Here is a 25,015-nt window from a genome sequence, read left to right as displayed (position 1 = left end):
TGCGCAGTGAGACAAACGTTCCGACTTCTTTTGTAATCGTCAACAGCACAACTATTTTGTATTGTTGTTTGTATCATTTTGTACCAAAAAAAAGAAGAAAAAACAGGAAAAAAGGGAAATGTGTCGATGTTTTCAGTGTTTTCAGTGCAGCGGCGAGTCCTGCTGCCGAGGGAGGAGCAGTGCACGCTCATCCCGCAGCGGCCGGGCGCCGCGCGCTGCTCTGAGGAGTGAATAAAGTCCCCTTTGAAACAGCTGCCTCCCTGGCTTGTTTCTGTCCCCGTGGTCAAAGGCGGGTGGCACTCGGACGTGGGGTGGACAAGCGTGTAGGGTTTGGTGTCGGTGGGACCTGTCCACTCAGCAAACGCTGTGTGCGCACCTGCTCTGTCCCTGGCGCTGTTCTGGGTTCGGGGAGCACAGACAGAAACGGCCAGGCCCCTTACACTGAGGCCCCAGGAAAGTGTGCAAATGAAGGTCCACGTCACTGTGTCTCAATATTTCAAAGTTCTTAGATGACCCAATGCAAGCTAACAAACTAAAATAGCATATATCCCTCTCCTACCCCAAAGTAAACCTCCATGAGACCATGGAAATCTGGCTCAAATTTACAATTCTCAGGCCTCCCTCACCCCAGACTGTGAACCCAAAGACAGGCAGTCCACCCCCTAACCCCCAGGCTCCGCTATCCTTGGAAGCTCCCCGATTGGCCCAGCCTGCTCATGTGGCCCAGTCTGCCCTTGATCCCCAGCCTGAGTCTGAGCTGGAGGAGCTGCAGAGCCAGCTGGCAGAGGCCACACACCAGAGACAATCAGGAGGCTGGACCCACAGAGGCTCCACCCTCCTCAGGGAAACCCCACTAAGTGGCAGTCAGACCCAGAGCTGGTCTGGACCCCAGCACTCCTCCCAGGCCTCTCCTGGGCCATAGATTTGCATCCACAGCAATCCCAGTGCAGGTGATCCTTACAGGCACCACGAGCCACTTGCTAATTTTAAGGTTGCGAGCAGAGCAGCTCCTTACAGTCACAACTAAGCGAGTGCTGTGGCCTGCTCCTGTGGCGGGACAAATGTTCCTGTAACCAGGCCCTGGGGGAAGTCTACTTGTGTACACAGGCTCCACAGCAGAGGGCTGGCTGGCCCAGAGGCGGGGCCCGGAAGGTGCCCACCTCCTGTCCCATCTAACCCAGACCCTGGTGCCCTGAGGGAAATTTCTGTCCCACATGCACACGTCCCTACCCCATCTGCCCACCTACATGCCGCTCATCACAGGTCCCCAGGAGCTGCCCCAGCCCCTGATAATCAAGGCCAGGCTAGGGGATGGTGATGGAGGCAGGATCTGGGTGTGGGAAACGCCCCTGAGCAGAGATACCCCCCCAAGAAGGGCTACGGGTGTGGGGCATGGGGGCTGGCCACAGTTATCCCGCACAAATCTGCCAGCACTGAGGCCAGGACAAAGCATCTCATGGTGAGATTGGGAGATACACTCTAACTCCCACTCTTATTTGGGGGCCACTGTCCCAGGAACATGCTACTCATTGATCCCACAGCTCACGCGGGGCACCCGGCTAACCTGGACCTGCCCTGGACCTGCGCCTACTAAAGGGTCGAGGGAGTGGGGTGTGGCCAAGTGACAGGTCACACACAGGGGCAGACTTCAGGCGGGCCTCTTCCTCCACCCTCCCTCCCAACCCAAGCGGAGCTCCACATAGAAATTTCATGGCCACTGGCATTTTTAAAAAGGTGATATGAATATTTCCTGGAGATATGAAATATTCCTGGCAGTATGAATATTTCTCTCTAAAGAGAGACCCAGACAGCCTCTTTCTGGTCCATTCTGAGAAGTAGGCACTGCCTAGGACTAGGGTGTAGAGCTGGTCATGCAGCAGATACACAGGCTTGACATATAAAGTGCAGAGAAATCAAACAGAAACACCCACCTTCATTCTATATCCTTTTTGTAAAGTCACCATTCCACCTCCAACACACACACACACACACACACACACACACACACACACACACGTATCACAGCCCCAGGGCATGCCCACCACCAGGCCCCAGCACTCTCACGCACCTGCTGGGCTCAGGGCGGCTGCAGGGAGCTGTCCGTGGTGCTGACCCTCCAGGTGTGGGTCTGGTGGCCGAGGCTTCAGATGCCTGCAGCAGCTTCTGCTTCTTAGGAATAAATTGTCTGCTTGGAAAGCAACCTTAAGGATGAGAGTGGGGACAGAGCTCCAGGCACAAGGAGGTCCCTTGGCCCATCCCTCCCTGCTGAGCGGGCCATGCGAGGCGCCCAGGGGCTGGCCCGCGGCAGCTCCAGTTCCTCTCGGTGGCCTCCCCCTTGCAAGGCTGGGAGAGCCTGGGGTGCTGAGTCCTCAGACTCCTTTGTGGGGGAAGCTTTTCTGCCCAAGACCCTCCTGTGATCCTCACAACCCCTTGTTTCATTGATTTCTTAAAGCAACTGAATTATTTTACTTATGTGCTTTTCCTTGAATATTTCCTCTGGTCTGTCTCCACCTCTTGGCAGGGCCTGGCCGGGCTCCTGAGCACTGGCCTCTTACTTTCCAAGGTCATCCAGCTGGGGGAGGAGTCCCTGAAGAGCAGGGGGCCCAGTCCCCATGGAGAGATCTGGAGGTGAGGTGGGGAAGGGAGGCAGAGAAACTTCCAGAAGCATGCTAAGGGACCAGGCAGGAGGGTTGAGCTCGCTGCACCTGGAGCCATGAGTGACCTCTGTTTCAGCCACCCTGCCTTTCCCTTCCTTTTAAATTTAGGGAATGGTCGTCATGGAAACTGAGGCCTGGGGCCAGCTGGGCCTGCTGGGAGGGGTGGTGGAGAAGCCCCTGGGTGTGCACCTCCACATCCCTGCCACCCGGCCGTGGCCAGCCCCGTGAAGCCCCACCCATGTCAAGCCACCTCTCTTCCCTCGGCTGCCGAGAGGAAGCCGCCTGGCAGCACTGCCAGCCGCTGAGGGGCTCTGGCCACGATGAGACGGAGCCCACTTCACAGGGTCTGTGCCCTGGACCCAGGAGGCCCAGCCTCAGCCAAGGTTTGTTCCTCCAGCTCACCCCCAACACCGAACTAACTGCTGGTGTGTTTCCTGGGTCACTGACAGGACATGCTGGGCAGTTGACACAGATCTCTTTTCTCCCAGATCTGGAGGTCCGAGGTCCGAGTCCGGTGTCACGGGGCTGACCCAGGGCCAGGCTCCTTCTGGGAGCACCCACCTGCCTGTTCCAACTTTGTCAGCCCCAGGTTGGGGCTGGGTCTGCATCGCCCTGGTCTCTGCCTGTCTTCACGAGGCTCCTCTAACCCCCCTCGCCTCCCTCTTAAGGACACCTGTCACTGGGTTTAGGACCCACAATGGCCTCACCTCAAAACCCTTAACTTACACCCAGAGACCCTTTTTCCAAATAAGGTCACAGCACGGGGCTCTGGGTATTGGGACCTATCTTTCGGGGCCATTTTTCAATCGGCCACAATTGCTGACATTGAAAAATCGAAATTTTAATGCCACTGCCCAGCCTCCTCTGCACCTCTCCCTCCTCCCCCACCAAAATAAGCCTGGGTCTGGGTTCTCTCAGGAGGTCATCTGAGTCTGGGGTCAGGGCTATGGGTGTGGAGAAGCTGCTGGAGAGGAAGCGTGAGGGGAGGGCCTGTGTCCACTGGACGGATCCCTGGCTAATCCTCTGGAGGGCAGGTGCCGACTCTGACCCCACGTGCCACTCCCTTAGCAGAAAGAGCTTGTCAGCTCCAAGAGGTGACTGGCACTTGCACATCCCCACCCCAGTGCACCCCAACCCCCAATGCTCAAGTCCCTGACCTTGCCACCTGCCCCACCTCCCATGTGTCCTGTGTGCCCAGACTCCTGTGCCTGGCCCTCCTGCCCGGCCCCCATGAGCCTCCATGACCCCCATCCATTGCCCCCAGTTCCCACCCATGTCAAGCCACCTCTCTTCCCTTCCTGCATTCTCCTCCCAGTGTGCCCTGCCCCCAGGTAAGCCCAGGTCCTGGGGGCCCAGCTGCCATCTGGCTGGCACCTGGTGGCCTCAATGCTGGAGTGCGGTCCCTGCGTGTCCTCGATGCACTAGCCCCAGCCTCCCCGTGGCCTCTTGGCCATGGCCTCCAGCAATCTCACCTGGGCAAGGTACCCCCGCCACCCAGACACCCCTGCGCTGGGGAGGGGTCCCAAGAGCGTCCCAGAGACCCTGTGCCCACCCTCTGGACTTGCGCCCAACCCCCCACACTGCCACTCCTGCCTTCACTACATCTCAGCCAAGTGTCTTCACACTGGAACACAGCTTTGTTTTTCATTCACATTCATTTACTTCTGCATTGTCAATGAGATGTGTTTGATGTGCAATAAACTGCACATGTGCTTATGGAATGCAGCTCGACAAGTTCTGACGTTTTTGCACCATGGCCAGCACCAAGCCCCTCCCGACTCGCAGGAAGCACGGGCGGTCACAGGTCCCTCCGCGTCCCAACGCTGCCTCGCGATGACTCTGAGACTCAGACACACAGACAGACGCACACAGGGAGAAAACACCACACAGAGGTGAAGAAGTGATGCTTCCCAAGCCCAGGACCGTCCGAGATGCCGCAAGCCAGGAGCTGGGGGAGGGGCCTGAAACGGATCACCTCTCGGACACCCAGTCTGCAGACCTGGACGGCAGATGTCCACTGTGGAAGCCCCACGTGCTGGGCTTGGCTGCACAGCCGTGGCCGGCACAGCAGGTACCGCTCTGAGAGCGGTGGTTTCCAGTGTGACTTGTAAATAAGCCCACATATTGCTGGAGATCCAGCCAACCAACTAAACCTAATGTGAGAAGTAGACACCAACTTCAGTTAAGCCAACGACTCGTCACTTACGGCTCAAGAGGCAGTGCACTGCTGTGGGTGTGACCCATGAGCCTTGCAGGGGGTCCTACCTGACCCCTTAGATACACCGAGGCAGGGCCGCCAGGAGACCCACCTTCCTCCGTGGTCGTGGGTCCTCATCAGGGCTTGGCCATCCAGGCCGCCCGCACAGGCTCACCAGCAGGGCCCATCACAGGCCTTGCCTGGCCTCACCCAGCTGGGCCCCAGCTCGTCTGCAGGGACAAGAGCCCTGCTGCCCACACAGCACAGGGCCATGTGTCCCGTGGGTTGGCCCAGACTGAGAGCCCACCGAGGTGTGAGCTCAGCCCTGCCAGGCCTTGCTCTGCACCGCGGCGTCCGTCCGTGGAGGTGAGTGAGTGGCAGGGGCTTAGATGCTGGTTCTAACAAGTGGCTCCTAAGCAAGCACCTCAGCAGAGCCAGAGCCAAGTCTCTCGCAGCATCTGAAACTGGAAACTGGGAAAAACAGGCAAAACAAATACAGATAAATTTGTTTTTAATAAAGGAGTTAATTTTCTCTCAACCCTATATAAAACAATAGCAATTAAAAACTTCATTTTTGAAAGTAAAATATTTACATATGAACAAGTAACTGTGCAAAATTTACATGAAAAAATGGAAAGACGGGATTTCCTAAAAGACAAAATAAAAGGTGTAACAGTTCTCAGGTGTCGGTAAAAAATACTGATCTTTCAGCTCCCACTCTGGCGAATCAGTCTCCTGCGAGGCTCCCACAGAGAAAGCCAAGTATTTACAGTCATAAAAGTACTATCAATAGACAATTTAATACAATAACCTCTGAAAATATAAAGAACCAATTAGTATATTTGTAATAAAAAAATAGGTACAAAGAAGGGGCTTGCTCTGGGCATCTGTAAAGGGCCCACAGCTCGCACACAGTCTCTTAGCAAAATAATTACAGTTTACAGAGGCGTTTCATGTTATGTGCCAAAATATGTACAATTACTGACAAAATACACCAGCCATTCTCAACACTTGATTCACACTGAGAAAGTCTTTTGATGATTCTTCTCAACTTTGATTTTATTTCATCTAAGTTTTCACTTTTAGCTAAAAAAACACAGTGCAAGTAAAATATATTTATGCTGAAAAGGTTTTCATTTCTTTTAACTTTACAGCTTTACAAACTATAGCAAATAAAATGCATTTGTACAGATGCCGGCCACACAGCCAGGAGCCGCCAGGCCGGCTCCGTGAGGCAGGAGAGTGACTCACCCGGAGGCCGTGGTGGGCCGTGTTCCTAGTGCTGAACGGGGAAGGGGGATAAATAGTCTAAAAATCAGTTTGCTTTGCCAACTGACTGATACAAAAATAAAATAAATGAAATGAGGTCATTGGCTTGCAGACACACACCTAGGCAGTAAGTGGGGCTGAACTAAAACCAAATGCACAAATAATGTAAAAGCCGCTGGGAGGCGACATAGGGCAGCTAATTATTTGCTAAACGATTCTGTCAGCTTCTATATATGGCTTGTTTGGCAAGAAGGCCACTCAATCAAAGATGAGTTAGGATTTAGTTATCCGTTAAGAGTGCCCATGGGCCTCGTGTTTTCTCTGTTACAGAAACTTGTTTTCTTCCGGACTGAAGAGTTGACTTAGAAACAGGAATATAAAACGGTTCCGTTGCAAAGAGGTGGCTGTTTTTTAAACAATATCCCATTTGCTTGTTACAAAAAGGCGTAATCTGCAAATATATAAAAACGTCCCCAGGCGTCTCTAACGAGATGCCGCAGGTCCTGTGCTACTTAAGGAACGCTTTATAGAGCAACAGTGAATGGCTTGTCTCGCGTTCATTTTCTAAACAAAATATGAGGTCCCTGAGGTTGACCCGCGTGATCCTTTGTCGTGTGAACTGTCGGGGGGTTCCCACGCCGGAGCTGCCGGGGACTGCAGAGCCCGGGCCGGACCCCTGGTGACAAAGGAGAGAGAGCCGAGTTAGTGGTGCACAGGGTAGTCAGAACTCAGGGCAGAAGAAAGGGCAGGGCCAGGTGAGGGCCCCAGGATGGCACGTCTGAGGGCAAATGGAGTCTCCCTTAGTGTCCCAAGGAATCCTGACTGTGGAGGAAGCCAGGCTGGGACAGCCCCATCCAAGAGGCCCACTCCTTGAGCTGAAGTGCTTTATGAGTCCCCACAGGGTGGGCAAGGCAGGGGCAGAAACCCACACCAACCTGCAGGGCCGCACCCCAGAACACTAGCCCCAAGCTCCCCAGAGCTCACTCTCCGACCCCTGTGGCCTAAGGAGGGAAGAGGTGGTGGCTCCTGCCCAAGGGCACAGCAGAGCAGCTCCTGGGCTTGTGGTGAATGTCCCCAATCTCCACGCATCTGGGGGCTCAGGCGGGGCCAATGCCTGGGGCCAGAGTATCATCCCCACTTCACTGACAGAGGCACATTCCTGACGCGACAAGGTCTGGAACTGGACAGGCTGGTGGTCAGCTGGCTGGGCTGCAGCACTCCGTGGTCACTTGGACAAGGGAGGGACTCCCTGCTGGTCTGAGCGGATGCAGCCTGCACCCTGGGCACCCGGCATGGGTCTGAGTCTCTGGCACTTGTAGAGACGGAGTCTGGGGGTCCTCCCAGAAGCACTTTGTAGGTCCAGCAGCAGCAGCATCCATGGTCTCAGCACATCCATCGCTTCCATCGCACACTCAGGCACAAACCACACAACTCCCACTGCACGGCTCTAGTGTCTCCAAGTGGAGTGGAAACTAAGTCTCTGAGTCTGATGGTTAAAGTTGCTCGTGTATAGTTCAAGTGCAAAATCACCATGGCGTTTTTACAGCATTTTCTCCAGGTATAAGGTGGGAGCAGAGGGGCGAGGCCGCAGCACTGCAGGCGGCCAGCAGGTAGCAGGTGAGGCCATGCCCGGTCCCCCTACCTGAAGCTCATTCCCCAAGGGACCTGGTGGTCCAAGGCATCTCAGGCACATCTTCCACCAATAAATTACATTGTCTGTGCACCCCTTTAGGCCCCCCAACAGCTCCCAGCCCCACAGCCCTCCCATGACTGCTTTTCCTTGTCAGAAAGAACTACCCAATGGAGTGGTTCATGTAAGAGCCAAACAGCGCTCCTGAAAAGGCTGTGCTGACAACACAGCTGAGAGGAGGCAACAGGTCAGCCCACAGAGCAGAGGCCAGTGTCGGGCAGGAAAGCTGGGAGGCTCTCGGACAGTGGCCTCTCCCCCACCTGAGCTCACGGAGGCAGGAGTGTGTCACTCGGAGGAACAAAGGCACCACCTACATCACGGACCATGTGTCTCTGACACACACTATCAACCTGCACCATGTTCGTGTTTCTGCTTTCAGAACAGCTGAGCGGCTAAAACTGTTAAAAGTCAGAAATCAACATGAACAATATTTTCTAAAAACCAAAAACAAATGAGCAAACAAAATAGCAACAGTCATGGGGAGAGACAAACTGATGATGGCCAACGGGTGGGAGCAGGCGAGACCGAGGAAGGTAACTAGGGATGCAAACTCCCAGTTACGGACGTGACCAGGTGCTCGGTGACAGCCTTCTCACCAGGCTCCCTTGTAATGCATATAGATAGCAAGTCACTGTGCATGCCTGAAACTAATACAATGTTGTAAGTCAATTGTATTTCTTTTCAAAAAAAGACAAATACTTTAATGCAATATTTTTTTGGAAATCAAAACTGTTACAAAAAAATCCCGATGGGCAAGCACCCACAGGGCCCATGGGTGTGGCCGCACACCTCCAGCCAGGGCCCTGAGGTCAAAGAACACAGGAAACCAGCACTTCTCCTGCTTCTGTTGACTTTTATAAAACCCGGTGTCAAGGCACCCTCCCTGACGCTCAGATTCCTTCTAATTACAGGGGAGGGGAGCTATTTTTCTACTTCCCCCCAATCGGAGGGCCGTGTTCAGGTCATACTATGGCACCTGGCTCCAAAGGAGGGTCCGGCCTTGGGGGGTAAAAGGAACCTGAGGAAGAACCCTGGCCTGGACGTCAGGACAGCCCAGCCCTGCAGCCAAAGGACCCACAGGACCTCAGATAAAGAGCATTGTTCATAGCTTAGACGGAGTGACCCTGGACATAACTCAAGTGTGTGAGAGTGAAGGGGGACTGTGTGGGGACAAGTTAAGGTCCTGCAAGATGAGATTGTCACCATCAAAGGACAGGTGAGCCCTCCCCTCAGTCTAACCAAACAAAAAACCTGCCCAGCTACCCCGACATTGATTGAAATGCTGCCAGAAGAGGGAGCCGTCCGCCCATTCATCTTGTAAAACACCAAACAAGAGCAGCCTCGCAAGGCCCTGAAGAACCGCTACAAAAATCAGAGCACACACCCCACACGGTCAGAGGCAAACTGTCTGGAAACACAAGAAAACTAGGAGGACACTTTCAACAATAAACACTACAGATGTAAGCACCTGAGAACAGGAAAACCACCTTAAATCAAAAACTCAAAAATTAGGGAAGAAACAAATCTAAAACCAACAGAAACAAATCTAAAACCAGGAGAGTTAATTAAACACAAGTAAAGAAATGGAAAGAGCCCTAGCTGGTTTGGCTCAGTGGATAGAGCATTGGCTTGTGGACCTAAGGGTCCTGGGTTTGATTCTGGTCAAGGGCATGTACCTCAGTTGCAGGCTCCTCCCCGGCCAGGGCCCTAGTCAGGGCTTGTGCAGGACGCAACCAGTCAAGGGAACGTACTTCGATTGCAGGCTCCTTCCTGGTCTGACCCTGGTCAGGACTCATGCAAGAGGCAACCAATCGGTGTGTTTCCACATCAATATTTCTCTCTGTCTCTCCCTCTCTCTTCCACTCTCTCTAACAATCAATGGAAAAATATCCTCGGGTCAGGATTTTTTTTTAACGGACAGAAAAGACAAAAGTAGCTCCGAAATGAGTAAATTCACTGCAAAGTGTACAGGGGAAAACAGACAAATGAAAGTGTAGAAAGGCAGGAAAGGAGGTGAGGAAAATGAAAAGGGTCGGGAAAAAGGGCAGGGGAAGTGGGAGCTCTGAAGAGGGCAGGCAGGTCAGCACTAGGACTTGAACTACAATCCAAGCAAACCCTCCAGGACAGACAAAGAGCAACACCCCACACTGAAAGGGCCCGGGAAAATTAACCACAGCAACTCACTGCTGTGACCTCCTAGCACTTAGTTTCAGAGTCAAAGCTCAGTCCTCTGGTAGAAAGAGAAAACAAACTCTGAAGACAAGAGAGTTAGCCTGGCGTCAGGCTTCTCACCGCCCACGTGCACAGCCAGGCGGAGCTGCACTGAGCCCGAGAGGAAGCACGGGTCCAGCGCTCCTAGCCAGCTTGCCCTCCTCCATCCCCGGCCAGAGCAAGCCCCTTTCAGCGCACAAACGGAGCCCGTGCCCCAAGGCCGCATGCAGACTGTCACAGGACGGCACCATCCTGACAGGTGACAGACAGCACATCACAGACAGTGGAAATGAGCACCTGGGATACGAGAATGTGCAGCAACACCAAAGGAAGGATGAGGCGGGAGGACAAGTGACAAGTGTCCTACGCTGTGAGAGAGGGCAACTGGTGTGACACAGAAGAGGAGGGGAGAGAATGGGATAGGCTGAGTTCATTGACGACCGACAGCCAACAGGTGAGGCTGAAAGTCAAGAAAAATGAATAAGCTGAATAGTAAACAGGTAAGTGAAAACCAGGGGAACAAACACTGGGAAAGATTTAAGTGCCCAAGTAACCGCTGGAATACAGCTGCAGACGGGAAGGAGGAACGGACCCCAGAACACACAGTGCTGAGCGGAAACGAGGAGGCAGGTGGGGGACCAGCACCTGCGTGTGCACAGCTCAGACTGTCAGGCACGGCAACGCTTCACCTGAAAACAAGCCATGAAAATCAGCCCAGATGTGGGAGTCCCACGGCACACCGACAGCCACCAGAGAAGGTCGCTGCATGCCAGCGGGGACAGCACCGGGAGGGCGAGCCCACCTAAGTAACTTCGGAGTGAGGGCTGGGCCTGACGCTGTGAGACCAAACAGAACAAGGACCACGACAACCTACATTCCCAACGGGGTATCTCACAGGGCTGCGCAACTCTGAACCCTTTACCTGCCCGTTAGGACGGAACAGGCCCGACAGCCCAGAGGAAGGAGGGGCTCCTGGGAGGAGCCTGTGACCTCAGACTGACCCTGAGGTGCAAGTACAAATCCACTGCGTTCAGTCTAGGTGTACGTGGGCAGGAACAACACAACACAGACCAGTGTGTGCATGCGGAAGCCACGGGGCGGGCTGAAAGCAACACATCCCAGGAGCAGGAGCTCCCGGGCCCAGGTCCTCATCCCCAAACATGGCTCTCCAATAAAATGAACAGGGCTCCTTGAAGAAATAGCTGATCTCTTAGTCATGGCAGGAAAAGTAAAATGAGTGTGGAACAGTTTGTAGTGTGAGAAAGAAAACCTTTAAAAACTGATGAGTCGTGTTGAAGACACAGGAGCCAACCTGAAAGAGGTCACCATGAGTGACTGATGACGAGACCCAGGACAGCAGTGCAGTCCCGTGTCTCCCACAGAGAGCAGTGCAGTCCCGTGTCTCCCAGGACGGCAGGGGAGTCCCGTGTCTCCCAGGACGGCAGGGGAGTCCCGTGTCTCCCAGGACGGCAGGGGAGTCCCGTGTCTCCCAGGACGGCAGGGGAGTCCCGTGTCTCCCAGGACGGCAGGGGAGTCCCGTGTCTCCCAGGACGGCAGGGGAGTCCCGTGTCTCCCAGGACGGCAGGGGAGTCCCGTGTCTCCCAGGACGGCAGGGGAGTCCCGTGTCTCCCAGGACGGCAGGGGAGTCCCGTGTCTCCCAGGACGGCAGGGGAGTCCCGTGTCTCCCAGGACGGCAGGGGAGTCCCGTGTCTCCCAGGACGGCAGGGGAGTCCCGTGTCTCCCAGGACGGCAGGGGAGTCCCGTGTCTCCCAGGACGGCAGGGGAGTCCCGTGTCTCCCAGGACGGCAGGGGAGTCCCGTGTCTCCCAGGACGGCAGGGGAGTCCCGTGTCTCCCAGGACGGCAGGGGAGTCCCGTGTCTCCCAGGACGGCAGGGGAGTCCCGTGTCTCCCAGGACGGCAGGGGAGTCCCGTGTCTCCCAGGACGGCAGGGGAGTCCCGTGTCTCCCAGGACGGCAGGGGAGTCCCGTGTCTCCCAGGACGGCAGGGGAGTCCCGTGTCTCCCAGGACGGCAGGGGAGTCCCGTGTCTCCCAGGACGGCAGGGGAGTCCCGTGTCTCCCAGGACGGCAGGGGAGTCCCGTGTCTCCCAGGACGGCAGGGGAGTCCCGTGTCTCCCAGGACGGCAGGGGAGTCCCGTGTCTCCCAGGACGGCAGGGGAGTCCCGTGTCTCCCAGGACGGCAGGGGAGTCCCGTGTCTCCCAGAGACGGCAGGGGAGTCCCGTGTCTCCCAGGACGGCAGTGCAGTCCCGTGTCTCCCACGGACGGCAGTGCAGTCCCGTGTCTCCCAGGACGGCAGTGCAGTCCCGTGTCTCCCACAGATAGCAGTGTAGTCCTGTGTCTCCCAGGACAGCAGTCACAAAGGGACAGGCAGGAACTCCACAGCGAGGCCCCTGCAGCCCCACATGGACCAAGTGTACCATTACCACCAGCACTGGGGCCTCCGTCGAGACAGGCTGGGAAGGACACAGCACCCCTTCTGCGACAGCCCGGCAAAATTACATAACCTGGCTTTAACCACAAGGAAGCATACTACCGGCCCAAATTAAGGGACTTTACCAAATAACCAACTCGTACCCTTCAAAAGCGCCAGGATCAGAAAGGACAGGAAAGACTGAGGACTGTCACAGATGGGAAGAGACCAAGGAGAGTGAGGACCAAACACCACAAGGACCTGCAGCGGGGGAGGACATTGGTGGAAATGGGAAAAAAACCAAACCCAGAGGAAAAAGTTGCAAGAGATACATCTGATAAAGAACTGTTATCCACAATATACAAACAACTCTGAACATTCAATAAGAAAACAAACAACCCAATTAAAAATGGGCCCAGACCTTCCCAGACCCCTCACCAAATAGATACACGGATGACGGGTGAGCACATGAAAAGCTGCTCCACGTCCTAGTCGTCAGGGAAATGGAAATTAGACAATGAGATTCCACTGCACACCCATCAGAACGGCCAACACCCAGACACGGACACCACCAAGTGCTGGCGAGGACGCGGGCAGCGGGCAGGTTCAATTCCAGTCGAGGGGTGTGCCTTGGTTGCGGGCACGTCCCCAGTGAGGGGTGTGCAGGAGGCAGCTGATCAATGTTTCTGGCTCTCTGTCCCTCTCCCTTCCTCTCTGTAAAAAAATCAATAAAGAATATGTTAGAAAAAATAAAATAAATAAAAAGCTTTGTGACATCGGGAAAAGGCAGCGCTGAGGAGACAGTGAAGATCAGTGGTGGCCAGGGGCTGGGGGGAGGGACGGACAAGGGGGGCACAGAGGATTTTAGGGCCGTGAAACTACTCTGTGTGGTACTATGATGGTGGGCACACGTTGTAACACATTTGTCCAGACCCACAGAACCTACAACCCCGAGAGTGACCCCAGCGCACACCGTGGGCTCTGGGTGCTGATGTCAATGCGGGTCACTGACTGTTACAAATGCCCCGTCAGGTGGGCTGTGAATAGGGGGGCAGGGGCTACAGGGAACTCTCTGTACTTTCCTCTCAATTTTGCTGTGAACCTAAAACCACTTTAGAAAAAGCTTATTAATTTAAACAATTAAATTCTGAAAAACAAAATAGAGTCCTCAGTGAACAGTATAATACCAATGACACACAGTAGGGAATGCTGGGTGACAGATATACAAAAACTCTCGCCTTACCCAGTTGGGCTCAGTGGATAGAGTGTTGGCTTGTGGACTGAAGGGTCCAGGTTCAATGCCGGTCAAGGGCACATGCCTGGGTTGCAGGCTCAATCCCCAGTGGGGGGCGTGCAGGAGGCAACTGATCAATGCTTCTCTCTCATCATTGATGCTTCTATCTCTCTCTCCCTCTCCCTTCCTCACTAAAATCAGTAGAAATATATTTAAAAACAAAACCAAAATAATCCAAAACTTTAAAAAAAAACTTTCCAAAGTTTCTGCAACATTTCTATGTGTGTAAAAATTAGTTCAAAATAAAAACTATTTTAAAAAAATACCCTGAGGAAATAATCTTAAACTTGGGAATAAGAAGACAAGAGCCTGAGCACCATCTCTAACAGAGAGGCAGAGAGAGGACTTAAAATTCTGGGCGTGGTGTTGACCATCGCACGTATAACACAACTTTTTCTGAAGTCCAAACGGGCAACGCCAACACTGCGGGGAGGCTCCCCAGCCGTCCTTGGTGACAAGCTTCCCACCCGCTCATCTGGCTCCCCGTCCTCAGGCCGGTCTCCTCCACCCTCGCCCACGCCCCCACCCATGTGGAAGCACTGTGCCTTGTCTGTCCTTTAGAGTTTTTCTGGATATTTCACCACCTAAGTCAAAACACTCTTCCGGGGAACCTGCCCTCCCATCCTCGCACAGGGACCCGAGCCACTGACATGGTCGGGAAATCAGTTTCATAAGCAAAACACCGCATACACTGAGAATAACAGAAACTAAGTTTCCACCAGGAGGGGCATAGGCCAGGGCAGCGTGCTGGAGAGAGGCCCTGGGGTACCCAACCCAGTCTCCATTTCGACGTCAACACTGAGCTGGCTTCAGATACTGAAAGGGGCACGCGTGACACACAGCACACACACACACACACACGATACGCCCATGAACGCACACACGCTTGCACACATGCACACACGACACACAGTACACACACACGTAAGCACATGCAGGCACACGCACAACACTCAGCATGCACATACGCTCACACACGTATGCACAGGCGCCACCCTGAAAGGAACCAGGGCTCTGGACCAGCTGCTGGCGGGGTGCCCGGAGCCCTTGCGCCAGTAGAAATGGGACGCCTGAGGAATAAGGCGACATTTCAAAAGGATATAGAGAGCAGCTTGAAGAAGCCTCCACTGACCATCTAGAAATAACGAGAGGATTGATTACCACCCACTGAGAGCAACAGGGATCTGCCAGTCCGCGCGCATGGTGAACAGATGCGGATGAAGGGATGAGGGAGAAGGCGAAGCTCTTCTTACAGGAGAGAAGCTAATGATGGAGAAGGCGTGACAACAGACAACCCCAATTGGCACCTATGGTGTCGGCGTGCAGGTGTCAGCTGTGAGGGTGCTAAGCTAGAGGTCTGGTGGGAAGGAGGTCTGCACAGCCTGCAACATCTCCTCACTAAGGACTGATCTCTCTGAGGGCGCATGAATGTACACAGGAGTGACCTGGCAGACGCCAGCTGAACCAGATGGCATCGAGGTCACCAGGTCAGCATGGGGGCCTACTGACTGATGACCACAGCAGAGAACCAGTGATCCTGAGCCCAAGGCCTGACCTCTAACCCTGTCCCACAGAGGGACACTCAGAAGAGACTAACAAGGTACGTGAACTGGACCAAAGAGAAGGAGAAAAATGCTGCCAGGACAGCTTGCAAAATGTGACCAGTCTGAGGACTGGCCGGTGGCCGGATCCGTGCTGACTCCCCCATGACAAGGTTGGATAGGCAGCATTGATGCACGTGGGGATGACAGAACAGCCTATCAGAAACATTGTGTGGGTGTATATGGAGAACAATGGAGAACAATACAATAATAAAAGAAGAAACTCTGTGTTTCGTGTACTCACAACTATAAACCTACTTCTGCCCCATTCTGTGAGTGTGCAATGCTATATATATAATACACAAATGCACATACACACAGACATGGGGGTGGGGGAGACAGGGCAAAGAAGAAAATGTGATAAGTGTTCAGAATGGAAAATCTGAATGAAGGGTGTTCTTTGTACTAGGCCTATAATTCTTCTGTAGGTTTGAAACTATTTTAAAATAAAAACACTTTGAAAGAAATTCATCAACATATCCAAGGGAGATGATAACAGGTGCAGCAGCATTTTTAGCATCTTGTCAAGGGCCCATCTATATAGATAAAAGCCTAAGCCACCATTCGACCGTTTGACCGGTAGCTATGACACGCACTGACCACCAGGGGGCAGATGCTCAACGCACAGGCATGGAAACATGGAACAGACTGATGAATCTTAGAGGGAAAGGGAGAAGGGGCAGGGCGGGAAGAGATTAACCAAAGATCTTATATGCATACTAGAGGTCCAGTGCACAGATTCATGCACTGGTGGGGTCCCTCGGCCTGGCCTGCAGGAATTGGGCCAAATCCGTGCCCCAGGCCTCTGACATCCCCCTAGGGGTCCCGGATTGCAAGAGGGCACAGGCCAGACGAGGGAACCCACCGGTGCACGAATCAGTGCACCGGGCCTCTAGTAGCATATAAAACCTGGAACCGCCAGCAGACACTCTTGAGAACAAAGCCAGTGAAGGTGACCCACAGCAGTCACACGCCTCAATGGTATTGTCAAACGGTGCAGGGCAAGTTGGAAAAAGGCCACCAGCACCACCAAGTCTGCAACCCAGGGGCCAGCAGGCCTTCACTGGAAGAGCAATGGCTCGTTCAAGAGCAGGAGCTAAACCTGGGAGGCTCTGTTTCCTCACACAGCAGCCCAGTGCTGGGAAGCCTTACAGGACTGGCCAGGCTCCCGGTCAGGAAATCAAGCTGAGCAGGAGCGGGCAGTGGGAACAGAGAAAGGTGCAGAAAGATAGGATGGACTCTCAGAACATGAGCACCCACACTTGTATCACCATGGAAACAACCCAATCAAGTCACAAACTTCCCTCAAACCACACTGCCTCTTAAAAGTTCAAGAAAACAAATTGACAAAAGTGAGCAACTGAAAGCATCGGCATCAAATCCCATACAAGACACGACAGGGACAAGGAGAAAAAGGAGCAAGGTAACATCCCTACAGACGACAAAAAACAGATGAAAACTGTAACGTGCTAATTCAAACAAACAAAGACATTAAGGAAATAATGACAAGCATGAAACAACAAAAATCAGAACTGACAAAACTTAGAGATGAGGCGACAAAACCAAGAATTAGAAATTAGAAACAAAATTTCATTTGAGAAATGAAGACTAAACTAAAAAGAACACAAGAGCAAAGAAGCACAACAAATAACACCTTAAGAAGAAATTACAAAGGTGAAAAAATGAAAAGTATAACTTAAATAAAAAAGATAGATTGAAAATATTCAAACAAAGAAGGTACAAGATAGAGTAATGGGAATCTCTGAAAAGGAAAACAAAATAGAAAGGCACCATTAAAGAAAGTGTTTCTGAATGAAGTAAGATCTGATGCTGCATGCTAAAAGGACATAGCTACACTGAAAAGGCCAATCCAGTGTAACCAACTCCACGTAAACGAAAGGCTTAAAGAAAAGAATTCTCTGGGTATCTTTGGGAAAAAGAACATGATACACATGAGAAATGCAGTATCATCAAACCTGGACAGCACTTTCTCCTAGAAACCATATCTGGAGTGACACATGTAAGGTTCTCAAGGAGAAATGTGAGCCAAGAATTTATGGCTGTCAGACTGACCTTCAAATGGAAAAGGCAGTTTTCAAGATGCGACAACTTGGGGAACGGTGTCTCCATGAACCATTCCAAAAAAGTCTGGTAGAGTGAGATTCAGAAAAACAAAATGACAAAACCGATGTCAGCATAGAAACTAGTCATCAGTATCAAATACACAGTTTCTTCCGGAACTGAGAGTAAAGGAGCTACAGGGAGGCGGCAGGCCAGGGAAGCGCTACAGTGCAGTACTTCTGTGGTGAGCCACAACCCTCCACTCTCCTGGCACCCAGGAGTCAAGACCCACCCTCTCACCCTCCAAAAACCTAAAACCAACCTGGCGGGGAAGGCAGAGCTTGCAGGTGAGTCTGCTAGGTCAGAGGGGCTTCTGAGACCCCGTGAGCTTCCTACAGACCCTTTCCAACACCAAAGTGAAAACCAGCCAAGTGGCAGGACTTCCTGATGAAACATGAACAACGCTCCTCAGAGGAAGACAAAATCCAGAGTCAACCAGCACGTCAGGCACAATAGCCAGCACTTGATCAACAATCACTAAACACACAGAGAAACAGGAAGTATGACCTTCAGTTGGGGGAAAAGGCAACCTGAGATGAGCCTGAGACAGCACAGATGTTAGACTTGACAAAGATATCAAACAGCTTTCACAGACAGGATGAAAGAAAAATGGGAAAATATGGTTGCACAAGGGGCAACAGGGAAGCTCAGCCAAGAATTAGAAACCATAGAGACCTAAGTGAAAACCCAACAACTTCAGAATACGTGAAAATTTCACAGAAGGGGCTTGCTTCGCAGCTGCCTGGAGATGTGGTTGGGGAACTTGAGGATCAGTCACTAGAAATTACCTAGTCTGAAAAAAAGGTGGAATGTACATGTAACTGGGAGTTCCAGGGGAAAAAATTAAGACGACAGAAAAGAATTTTGAAGAAATAAAAGCCAAGATATTCCAAATTTGAGGGAAGATACTCTCCTAGAGATCTAAGAACTCCAAGCAGGTTAAGTATCAACAGAACTGAGTCTGAACACAACACAGACAAACTTCTGACTATCTCAAAAGAATAAAGGCAGAGAAGTGAGACGTACAGGCAACAGGGACCTGGAAGACAGTGGAACAACAGCTTAAAGAAGGAGGAGGATGGTTACACACCTGTGGTTGTTCCTAGTTTAGAACAGGTGTGCAGTTCGGCAAAGCACGCGATTTAGTCTCCCTTCTTTTGTGAGCTGGTCAAGAAACCACGGCACTGGGACATTCCTTAGAAAGGAAGGAACCAGTGGTGCAACAGAGGGGTCCGAAGAACAGGGAAAACGTCAGGGATGGCTAATTCCTGGATTCACTTATCCCTCTAGTCTGTTGTTCTATAAAATTAAATGACATATATCTGGTTCTGCTCGGCTTATTCAAGAATGTAGGAGAGGCTGTTCTGTGGAAAGGGGCGGAAGGAGGGGAGGAAAAAAAAAAAAGAATGTAGGAGAAATTAAATCTTAAATTTTAAAAAGAGTTGACAGAAAAAGACAGACTGTCAACCCAGGATTTCATACTTAGAGAAAACATTTGAAACAGAAAAATACAACCATTTTCAGGATTCAAAAGCAAGGCCTCCACCGCCAGCCGCTACCCTATAATGACCAGGTAAGTGCTGCACTAGAACGGGCCTCAGGAGGGCACAGAGAACACCGGGAACAGTGGAGAAGTAGGGACAAATCAGAGATGACATTTTCTCTTCCTGTAATTGAGCTTAAAAACAACTGACAATTTAAAGCAAAATTAGCATTCTTTAAGGTTCGATCTCTAACTATATATGAAGATATGCCAACAAACAAAGCAGGAAACTGACACGGCGCCGGGAGTGACCGTCCCCTATGCTGAGCCCTGTCCCATCCAGTAGGAACAGCTCTCCTGTGAAGGCCCTTCCCCTGACAGTTATAATCGCCCATATTCTTTTCAAAGCCAGTCTCATCTCATCGTATTAAACCATGTGACTAAACTTCTTATGGAAAGAACTCGTCCCCTGTGATGTTCACAAATAGGTCGATTTTAATGTAAAGTGTCAACCACGCATGTGAGAACGCCCATTCTCCTACGTGAGTCTGACTACCCGAGGGGTGAGCTGCCAGGTGCCCCGCGGCCCCCTCAAGCCCCCACCTCCACAAGCTGCTGTACCTCTGTCCCGGAGCCCGGTCCCGGGGAGTCCACTTTCCGCTTCTTGCGGGGCCCGATAGCTGCCAGCGCGGTGAGATTGGCGTCACGCTGCCTCATCTGCGCCAGCTCCTGCTGCTGCATCTGTGTGAAGAGGTAACAAGGATGGTCACCTCATGCGTGTTTCCTGCTCTCAACAAAGTGATTCACAGACAAGGGATTGGCAGAAATTTTCTAAATTAAAATTATTTTCATGTTTGGACCGTTTTTTGAACAGAAAGCTATTTTGCAATCAGAAAAACAACAAACCAAGTGGTGCTCATCACACAAAGCTCAGGACAAATATACAAGTACAGGCGGAACGCACCGGTGAGAAAGTGCACTAGCTCTGAAGTGGGCAGTCACTCCGAGACACCTGGGCAAGCACTTCACGCTTCTACAGAAATGCTGCCTCGCCAACGCCATCACTAACCCACTCCCACGCACGTTTCGGGGGACGGGGACAGGTCCCAGCAGCTGAGAAGGCTCTCCCACCCCAAGAGACCCTCACCTCTTTCGCCTTCTGTTTCAGCCTTAATTGTTCTGGATCCTCTTGTCTGGAGCGAGACTATTTTTCAAAGAGGGAAAGAAGAAAGATACACTATGACCTAAATGCTCACGGCATGGCAACACCGAGGTCGTGGCAGGAGGCACACTGTTTAAGTGCTGAAAGCCAAAAGATGAAAATCTGTGTTGCATGTCACAGAAAATAAAACAAACATAATTCTTCAGAAAACAATACTGATTTGGACATAAAAACTAAGATACAGCCTCTGATGTGCCTGCTGGTTACAGGGACCTGACTGGGTAGGACACAGGACAGGCACCAGAATGTGCCCTGCCCCATGTGCCATGGCTCCTGAGGCCTCGTGCCCCAGCCCCATTCCTGATTGCACCCCAAACACCGCTTCAGCGCCCTAGGAACCCCGAGGGCATCTGTCGTCCCAGGATACTCAGGAGCACTTGCCTTGGCTGCTCGCATTAAGATCTCTCTTTCCTGTTCATCTTTCCTCTGTTTTTCAATCTGATCGAGTTGTTCAAAAAACTTGAGCTGAGCCCGAACATCACTTGCCTGCTCATATCTGTCATCATCCTACAAAGAAGGTAAAAATGGTCTTTTGATCAACTGGAAACCCAGCTGAACAGTTTGCACCCCTCCCCGGTCCAGTGCCCACAGTGCCACCCTGCAGGCCCCGCACTCAATGTGCCCCCACATTTACACAAGGAAAGGCGCGGTGAGCTCACGGGGAGTTTCCACTTTCTACACTTCGCTGTTTGTTTGTTTTTAAGTAACATTTAAACACGTTTATAGCAACATAAACATTTTCAGAGTAAAGCAGCTCTGTGCTTTCATTTTAACAGCTGCTCGGTAGGCGCTGCTGCCGGCCTATCTTGCTCCTCGGTGCCTGTGGGACAGCACTCGCTGGAGCGCAAGGATGCATGCTGACCGCCGCTGTGGAGGCCAGGCCTCGGTGCAGGCAACCTCAACAAAGCACAGTGGGTGATATTCCGAGTCACTGAGCAGACTGGAGCCCCCCGTCTGCGGGGTTAGCTGGAAACCCCTGGGGAACTGGGTGCCAGACCCCACCCATCATGCCCAAGCTGAAAGTCACCTCCACCTCTGCCCCCGCCACAAACCCCTCCATCCCCAGCCTGCGGGACAGAGCACCTGAGAGCACTGTGCAGCCAGGAAGTGGGTCTTCCCCACACCGAGCTCTAAGGGGACCTGGGACAAGCCGGCGGGCTGCCTGCCTGTGCTGGACAGCAGGACGCGGGGTGCAGAGAACAGCACGTCGTTACCTTATGAGAGAAGTTCTTCTGCTGAGCCGTTTCTGATATTTTTTCCACGAGGTTCTGTAGCCTCTGTTGTGTGGCGTGGGACACGTAACTCACAACGTCGGGGTGCAGTTCCGTTATGCCGTGTTTCTTACCTGGGGATCAGGCAATAGTTCACGCATTTAAGCACTTCTTTCTCACCACTTGCTGCCTTACGCAGCCTTGGGGCAGCCCAGGCAGACCACCATCACCACCGACTTCGTCGAAGGTACAACACAGGCAAACCCGTGGTGGGGAGTTGCTGGAAAGGGCAGCTTGACCCCGACCAAGCACTAAAGTCATGGTGCCCACAAACCCACGTGGGGACGCAGACACCTGTGACAGCCGTGAAACAGGAACGTACCTATTTCCAATATCCTTCTCTGCAGAGGCGCTGGGAGGAGGAAGGTTTCGTCTTTGCAGGACCGTGTAAGCGTGCCCACCAACTCAGAGTTTGTGGCTAAGATCCTTGCACTTTCCTCCGATAGGTTTACTCCAGCCATTGACGCCACATCATTAATGTCATCATCATCCCTTCAGATAAGAACAACAGATGACTGTGCCGAGCATGGGCTGCAGCAGAAGCACATTCAGGTGGTCCCAACTTAGGGGCAATGAACAGGTGGAGGGAACAGGGGACGCCTTGGAGAAAGCACGGCTAACATCTCCCCAGGCACGCGTCCGCCATCTGTCTCATGCTCGGTGCTGTCACCTGAATGAGGAAGCTTAGGGGTCTTCTTTGACAGTGATCCCGGTCTTCGAAAGAAATACCCATTCAGGGTCAAGTGGGCGTGAGTGTTTGCATATGGACGGACGTGTGCCTGGGGCTCCCCAACAGTCAATGCCAAGTTCAGACAGTAAAACCCAACACTCTACTCACTGCTCGAGGAGTTCCCCCAAATCGAACTCTTTTTTAAAAGTCACAGAGCATTGCCCTAGCCAGTTTGGCTCAGTGGATAGAGCACTGACCTATGGACCAAAGAATAAAATAAAATTTAAAAAAATAAAAATAAATACATTTAAAAAAAACAAAACCGTGCCCATTTTACTTTAAAAAAAAAAAAGTCACAGAGCATTGCCCTAGTCAGTTTGGCTCCATGGATAGGCCTGCAGACTGAAGGGTCCTGGGTTCAATTCCAGTCAAGGGCACATACCTTGGTTGCAGGCTCCTCCCTGGCCAGGGCCCTGGTCAGGGCTTATGCAGGAGGCAACCAATCGATGTGCTTCTCTCACATCAATACTTTTCTGTCTTTCCCTCTCCCTTCCACTCTCTCTAAAATCAATGGAAAAATATCCTCGGGTGAGGATTAAAAATGAAAAAGAAAAAGAGCATCAATTTATGTATCACACAATCACAGACTCTGGGGAGAACTGGAGCTCAGTATGAAGAACTCCTTCCTGAACCACCTGAGGGTACACTGCCGACCTGACACTCCTACTTGGCGTCCTCGCCGACAAGGGCACCCCTGAGAGAACCAGGTCGCATCACCAGCCCCGCTCAGACCCGCCCAGATCGGCGGACTGTCCCAGGAGTGCCGTCCACAGCAGAGGTCCTATTCACAGGCACGTCTGGCATCTTACTCAGTGTCTTCAGCCTCCTTAGGCCTGGAGTGCTCCGAAGCCCTTCCTTGATCTCATGCCCTTCACACTTAGGTCACAGGCCACTGGTTTTAATGTGCGTCCTTGTTTTCCATCTAACTGATGTCCGCTCATGGCAAGATGCATCTTTGGCAGAAGTTTCACACAAGTCACGTCCACCACCTCCACAGGGCCTGAGTCTTGCTGGTCCCTTACTAGCATGTCCTCCAAGCTCCAGCACCATGGTCCCTGCCCGGCTTCCCCACCACCAGGGTGCTCTGCGCCCCCCACCCCCTGTGGCTGGATGTGAGGACCTATGTGTGTGTGCACCTGTGTGCGCTCTGAAACTGGGTGTCCCATTCCTCATAAACTATCAGTTATTCATTTTATGGGCTCCTGGCTTCTTGTCTCTGCTGTGAGCACAGTCTGTTCCTACAGATGTGGCCAGCAGGAGGGAGGCCACTCTGAAGACCTCTGTCTGTGAGCTCTGACTCCTGCCCGTCCACCCTGAACACTGCTCTCTGACCTAAGGAGATGCGCCGAGCCAACTTCAACTTCCCCTGACCCGGCCTTTTCCAGGCACCCTGGTCACTGCAGGAAAACAGTTGTCAGAAGATGAGATCTGAGCGCCCGGGTGCTTGCTACCACCAGGTGTCACTGCTCCCGGCTCCTTGGGTGGGCAGAGCGAGGAGTTTCCACCTGCTACTTCAGACCTGTCTACACTGCACCAGGAGGTGACGCCACCATGTCCCATTTCAACCCGACACCACAGGTCCACTCAGCTCGCTCTGTTCTGCATTTGACTCCCTTCCCTTCCCTTCCCTTCCTTCCCTTCCCTGCCAGGGAGAGGCCCAGGCTTCCCCACCTTCCATCCGCTCCCAGTTCTGAGCTGCAATGACCTACCTCCCATCTCCAGCACCTGCCCCCTCCCCACACCCTGGCGCTGCCCACGAGCTGGGCTGCCCAGGCACATGGCCCCTCGCCCTGCTGACACTGGCCCGGCTCCAGCCATCTGATGGCTGTGGGGGGGAAGGTCCCATGAAAGCCTTCTGACCCGAGACATTTTCTACGGCTCCATCACGACAGTCACCACCAGAGCCCTTCCTCTGCCCCAACAGGTTAACTCCACCACGAGCAGGCTGAGCTGCGCGTCAGAGACCCCAGCCACATTCTGAGGGCGCTGAGGCTGAGAGCAGGGCGAGTGAGGCACCCCGGAGGACTGACGCCCTCAGAGGACTGGGCTATTCAAGACCATCACATGGCTTCTCAAGCAGAACTCCTTACCGAAACGAGCCTCCCCCGGGCTCCTTGAGTTTATTTTTCTGCGCAGCAGCTGCTTGGGCCGAGACAGCAGAGAGAGCTTTGGTTCCAGGTAACACAGCAGGTTTCACCACCGGGACTGCAAAACAAGCGACCAGGAACCCCGATGCAGGTGCCTGTGCATTGTGCCCGTGCCCAGCAGAGTCGGGGAGCGTGCCTCCACCCACCACAATGAAGTCCTTAAAAGCAATGGGTTTCTAACCCTAAGCCACAGGTAAAAGGCTGAATGGCAGCTCCCAAGCCTTTACTTGTTGCACCACACTGACAGGTGAAGGCTGACCGCACTGAGTAGTCAATGCCACTGACCTGGACACTCAAACGGCTCAAATGGTCACTTTTGCTGTGTGTGTCCCAAAACAGTAAGAAAATTGGAAGATAGGACCTTCAGTGAGTGCCCCCGGGACTGCGGCCTCACCTGGCTGCAGTGGGTTCAGCTGGATCTGCTGGGGTGTGGTCAGCACGATGCGGTTGTGGGGCTGCCGGAGGGCCACCATGGGCGTCTGCGTCAGCGTCACCTGCGGGGGCCGGATCAGTGCTCCGGGCTTGGGCGGCTGCTGGATCACCTGAGGCAGAGCCACGTGCCCGTGAGCACTGACAGCACCGGGTTCCCAGCTGTCCCCAGCCATCCTCCTGCCATCGCCCGGCCAGGGCAAGGTCAGGCTGCCAGGACTACATCAGCTTCAGGGCAGATCTGCACGTAGGTGGCCTAAGACC

General features: G+C 52.8%; 1 protein-coding gene across 1 annotated transcript in view; it reads right to left on the bottom strand.

The window, feature by feature from the left end:
• Positions 1–5,348: 5,348 nt before the first annotated feature.
• The window catches only part of TAF4 (TATA-box binding protein associated factor 4), a gene marked incomplete at its 5' end in the record, with an annotated part of 65,618 nt that continues 45,951 nt past the window's right edge, over positions 5,349–25,015 (bottom strand). The window contains 8 exons of the mRNA XM_006769573.2: positions 5,349–6,799; positions 19,574–19,693; positions 20,100–20,156; positions 20,556–20,681; positions 21,389–21,519; positions 21,768–21,937; positions 24,266–24,380; positions 24,717–24,864. Coding sequence (XP_006769636.1) covers positions 6,632–6,799; positions 19,574–19,693; positions 20,100–20,156; positions 20,556–20,681; positions 21,389–21,519; positions 21,768–21,937; positions 24,266–24,380; positions 24,717–24,864 — 1,035 coding nt within the window. The remainder of the gene's footprint in view (positions 6,800–19,573; positions 19,694–20,099; positions 20,157–20,555; positions 20,682–21,388; positions 21,520–21,767; positions 21,938–24,265; positions 24,381–24,716; positions 24,865–25,015) is intronic.

This window comes from Myotis davidii, unplaced genomic scaffold, assembly GCF_000327345.1.
Source record: "Myotis davidii unplaced genomic scaffold, ASM32734v1 scaffold244, whole genome shotgun sequence".
Lineage (NCBI taxonomy): Eukaryota > Metazoa > Chordata > Mammalia > Chiroptera > Vespertilionidae > Myotis > Myotis davidii.
The sequence above is the reverse complement of the archived record's forward strand: the minus strand, read 5'-3'. Positions and strand labels throughout refer to the sequence as shown.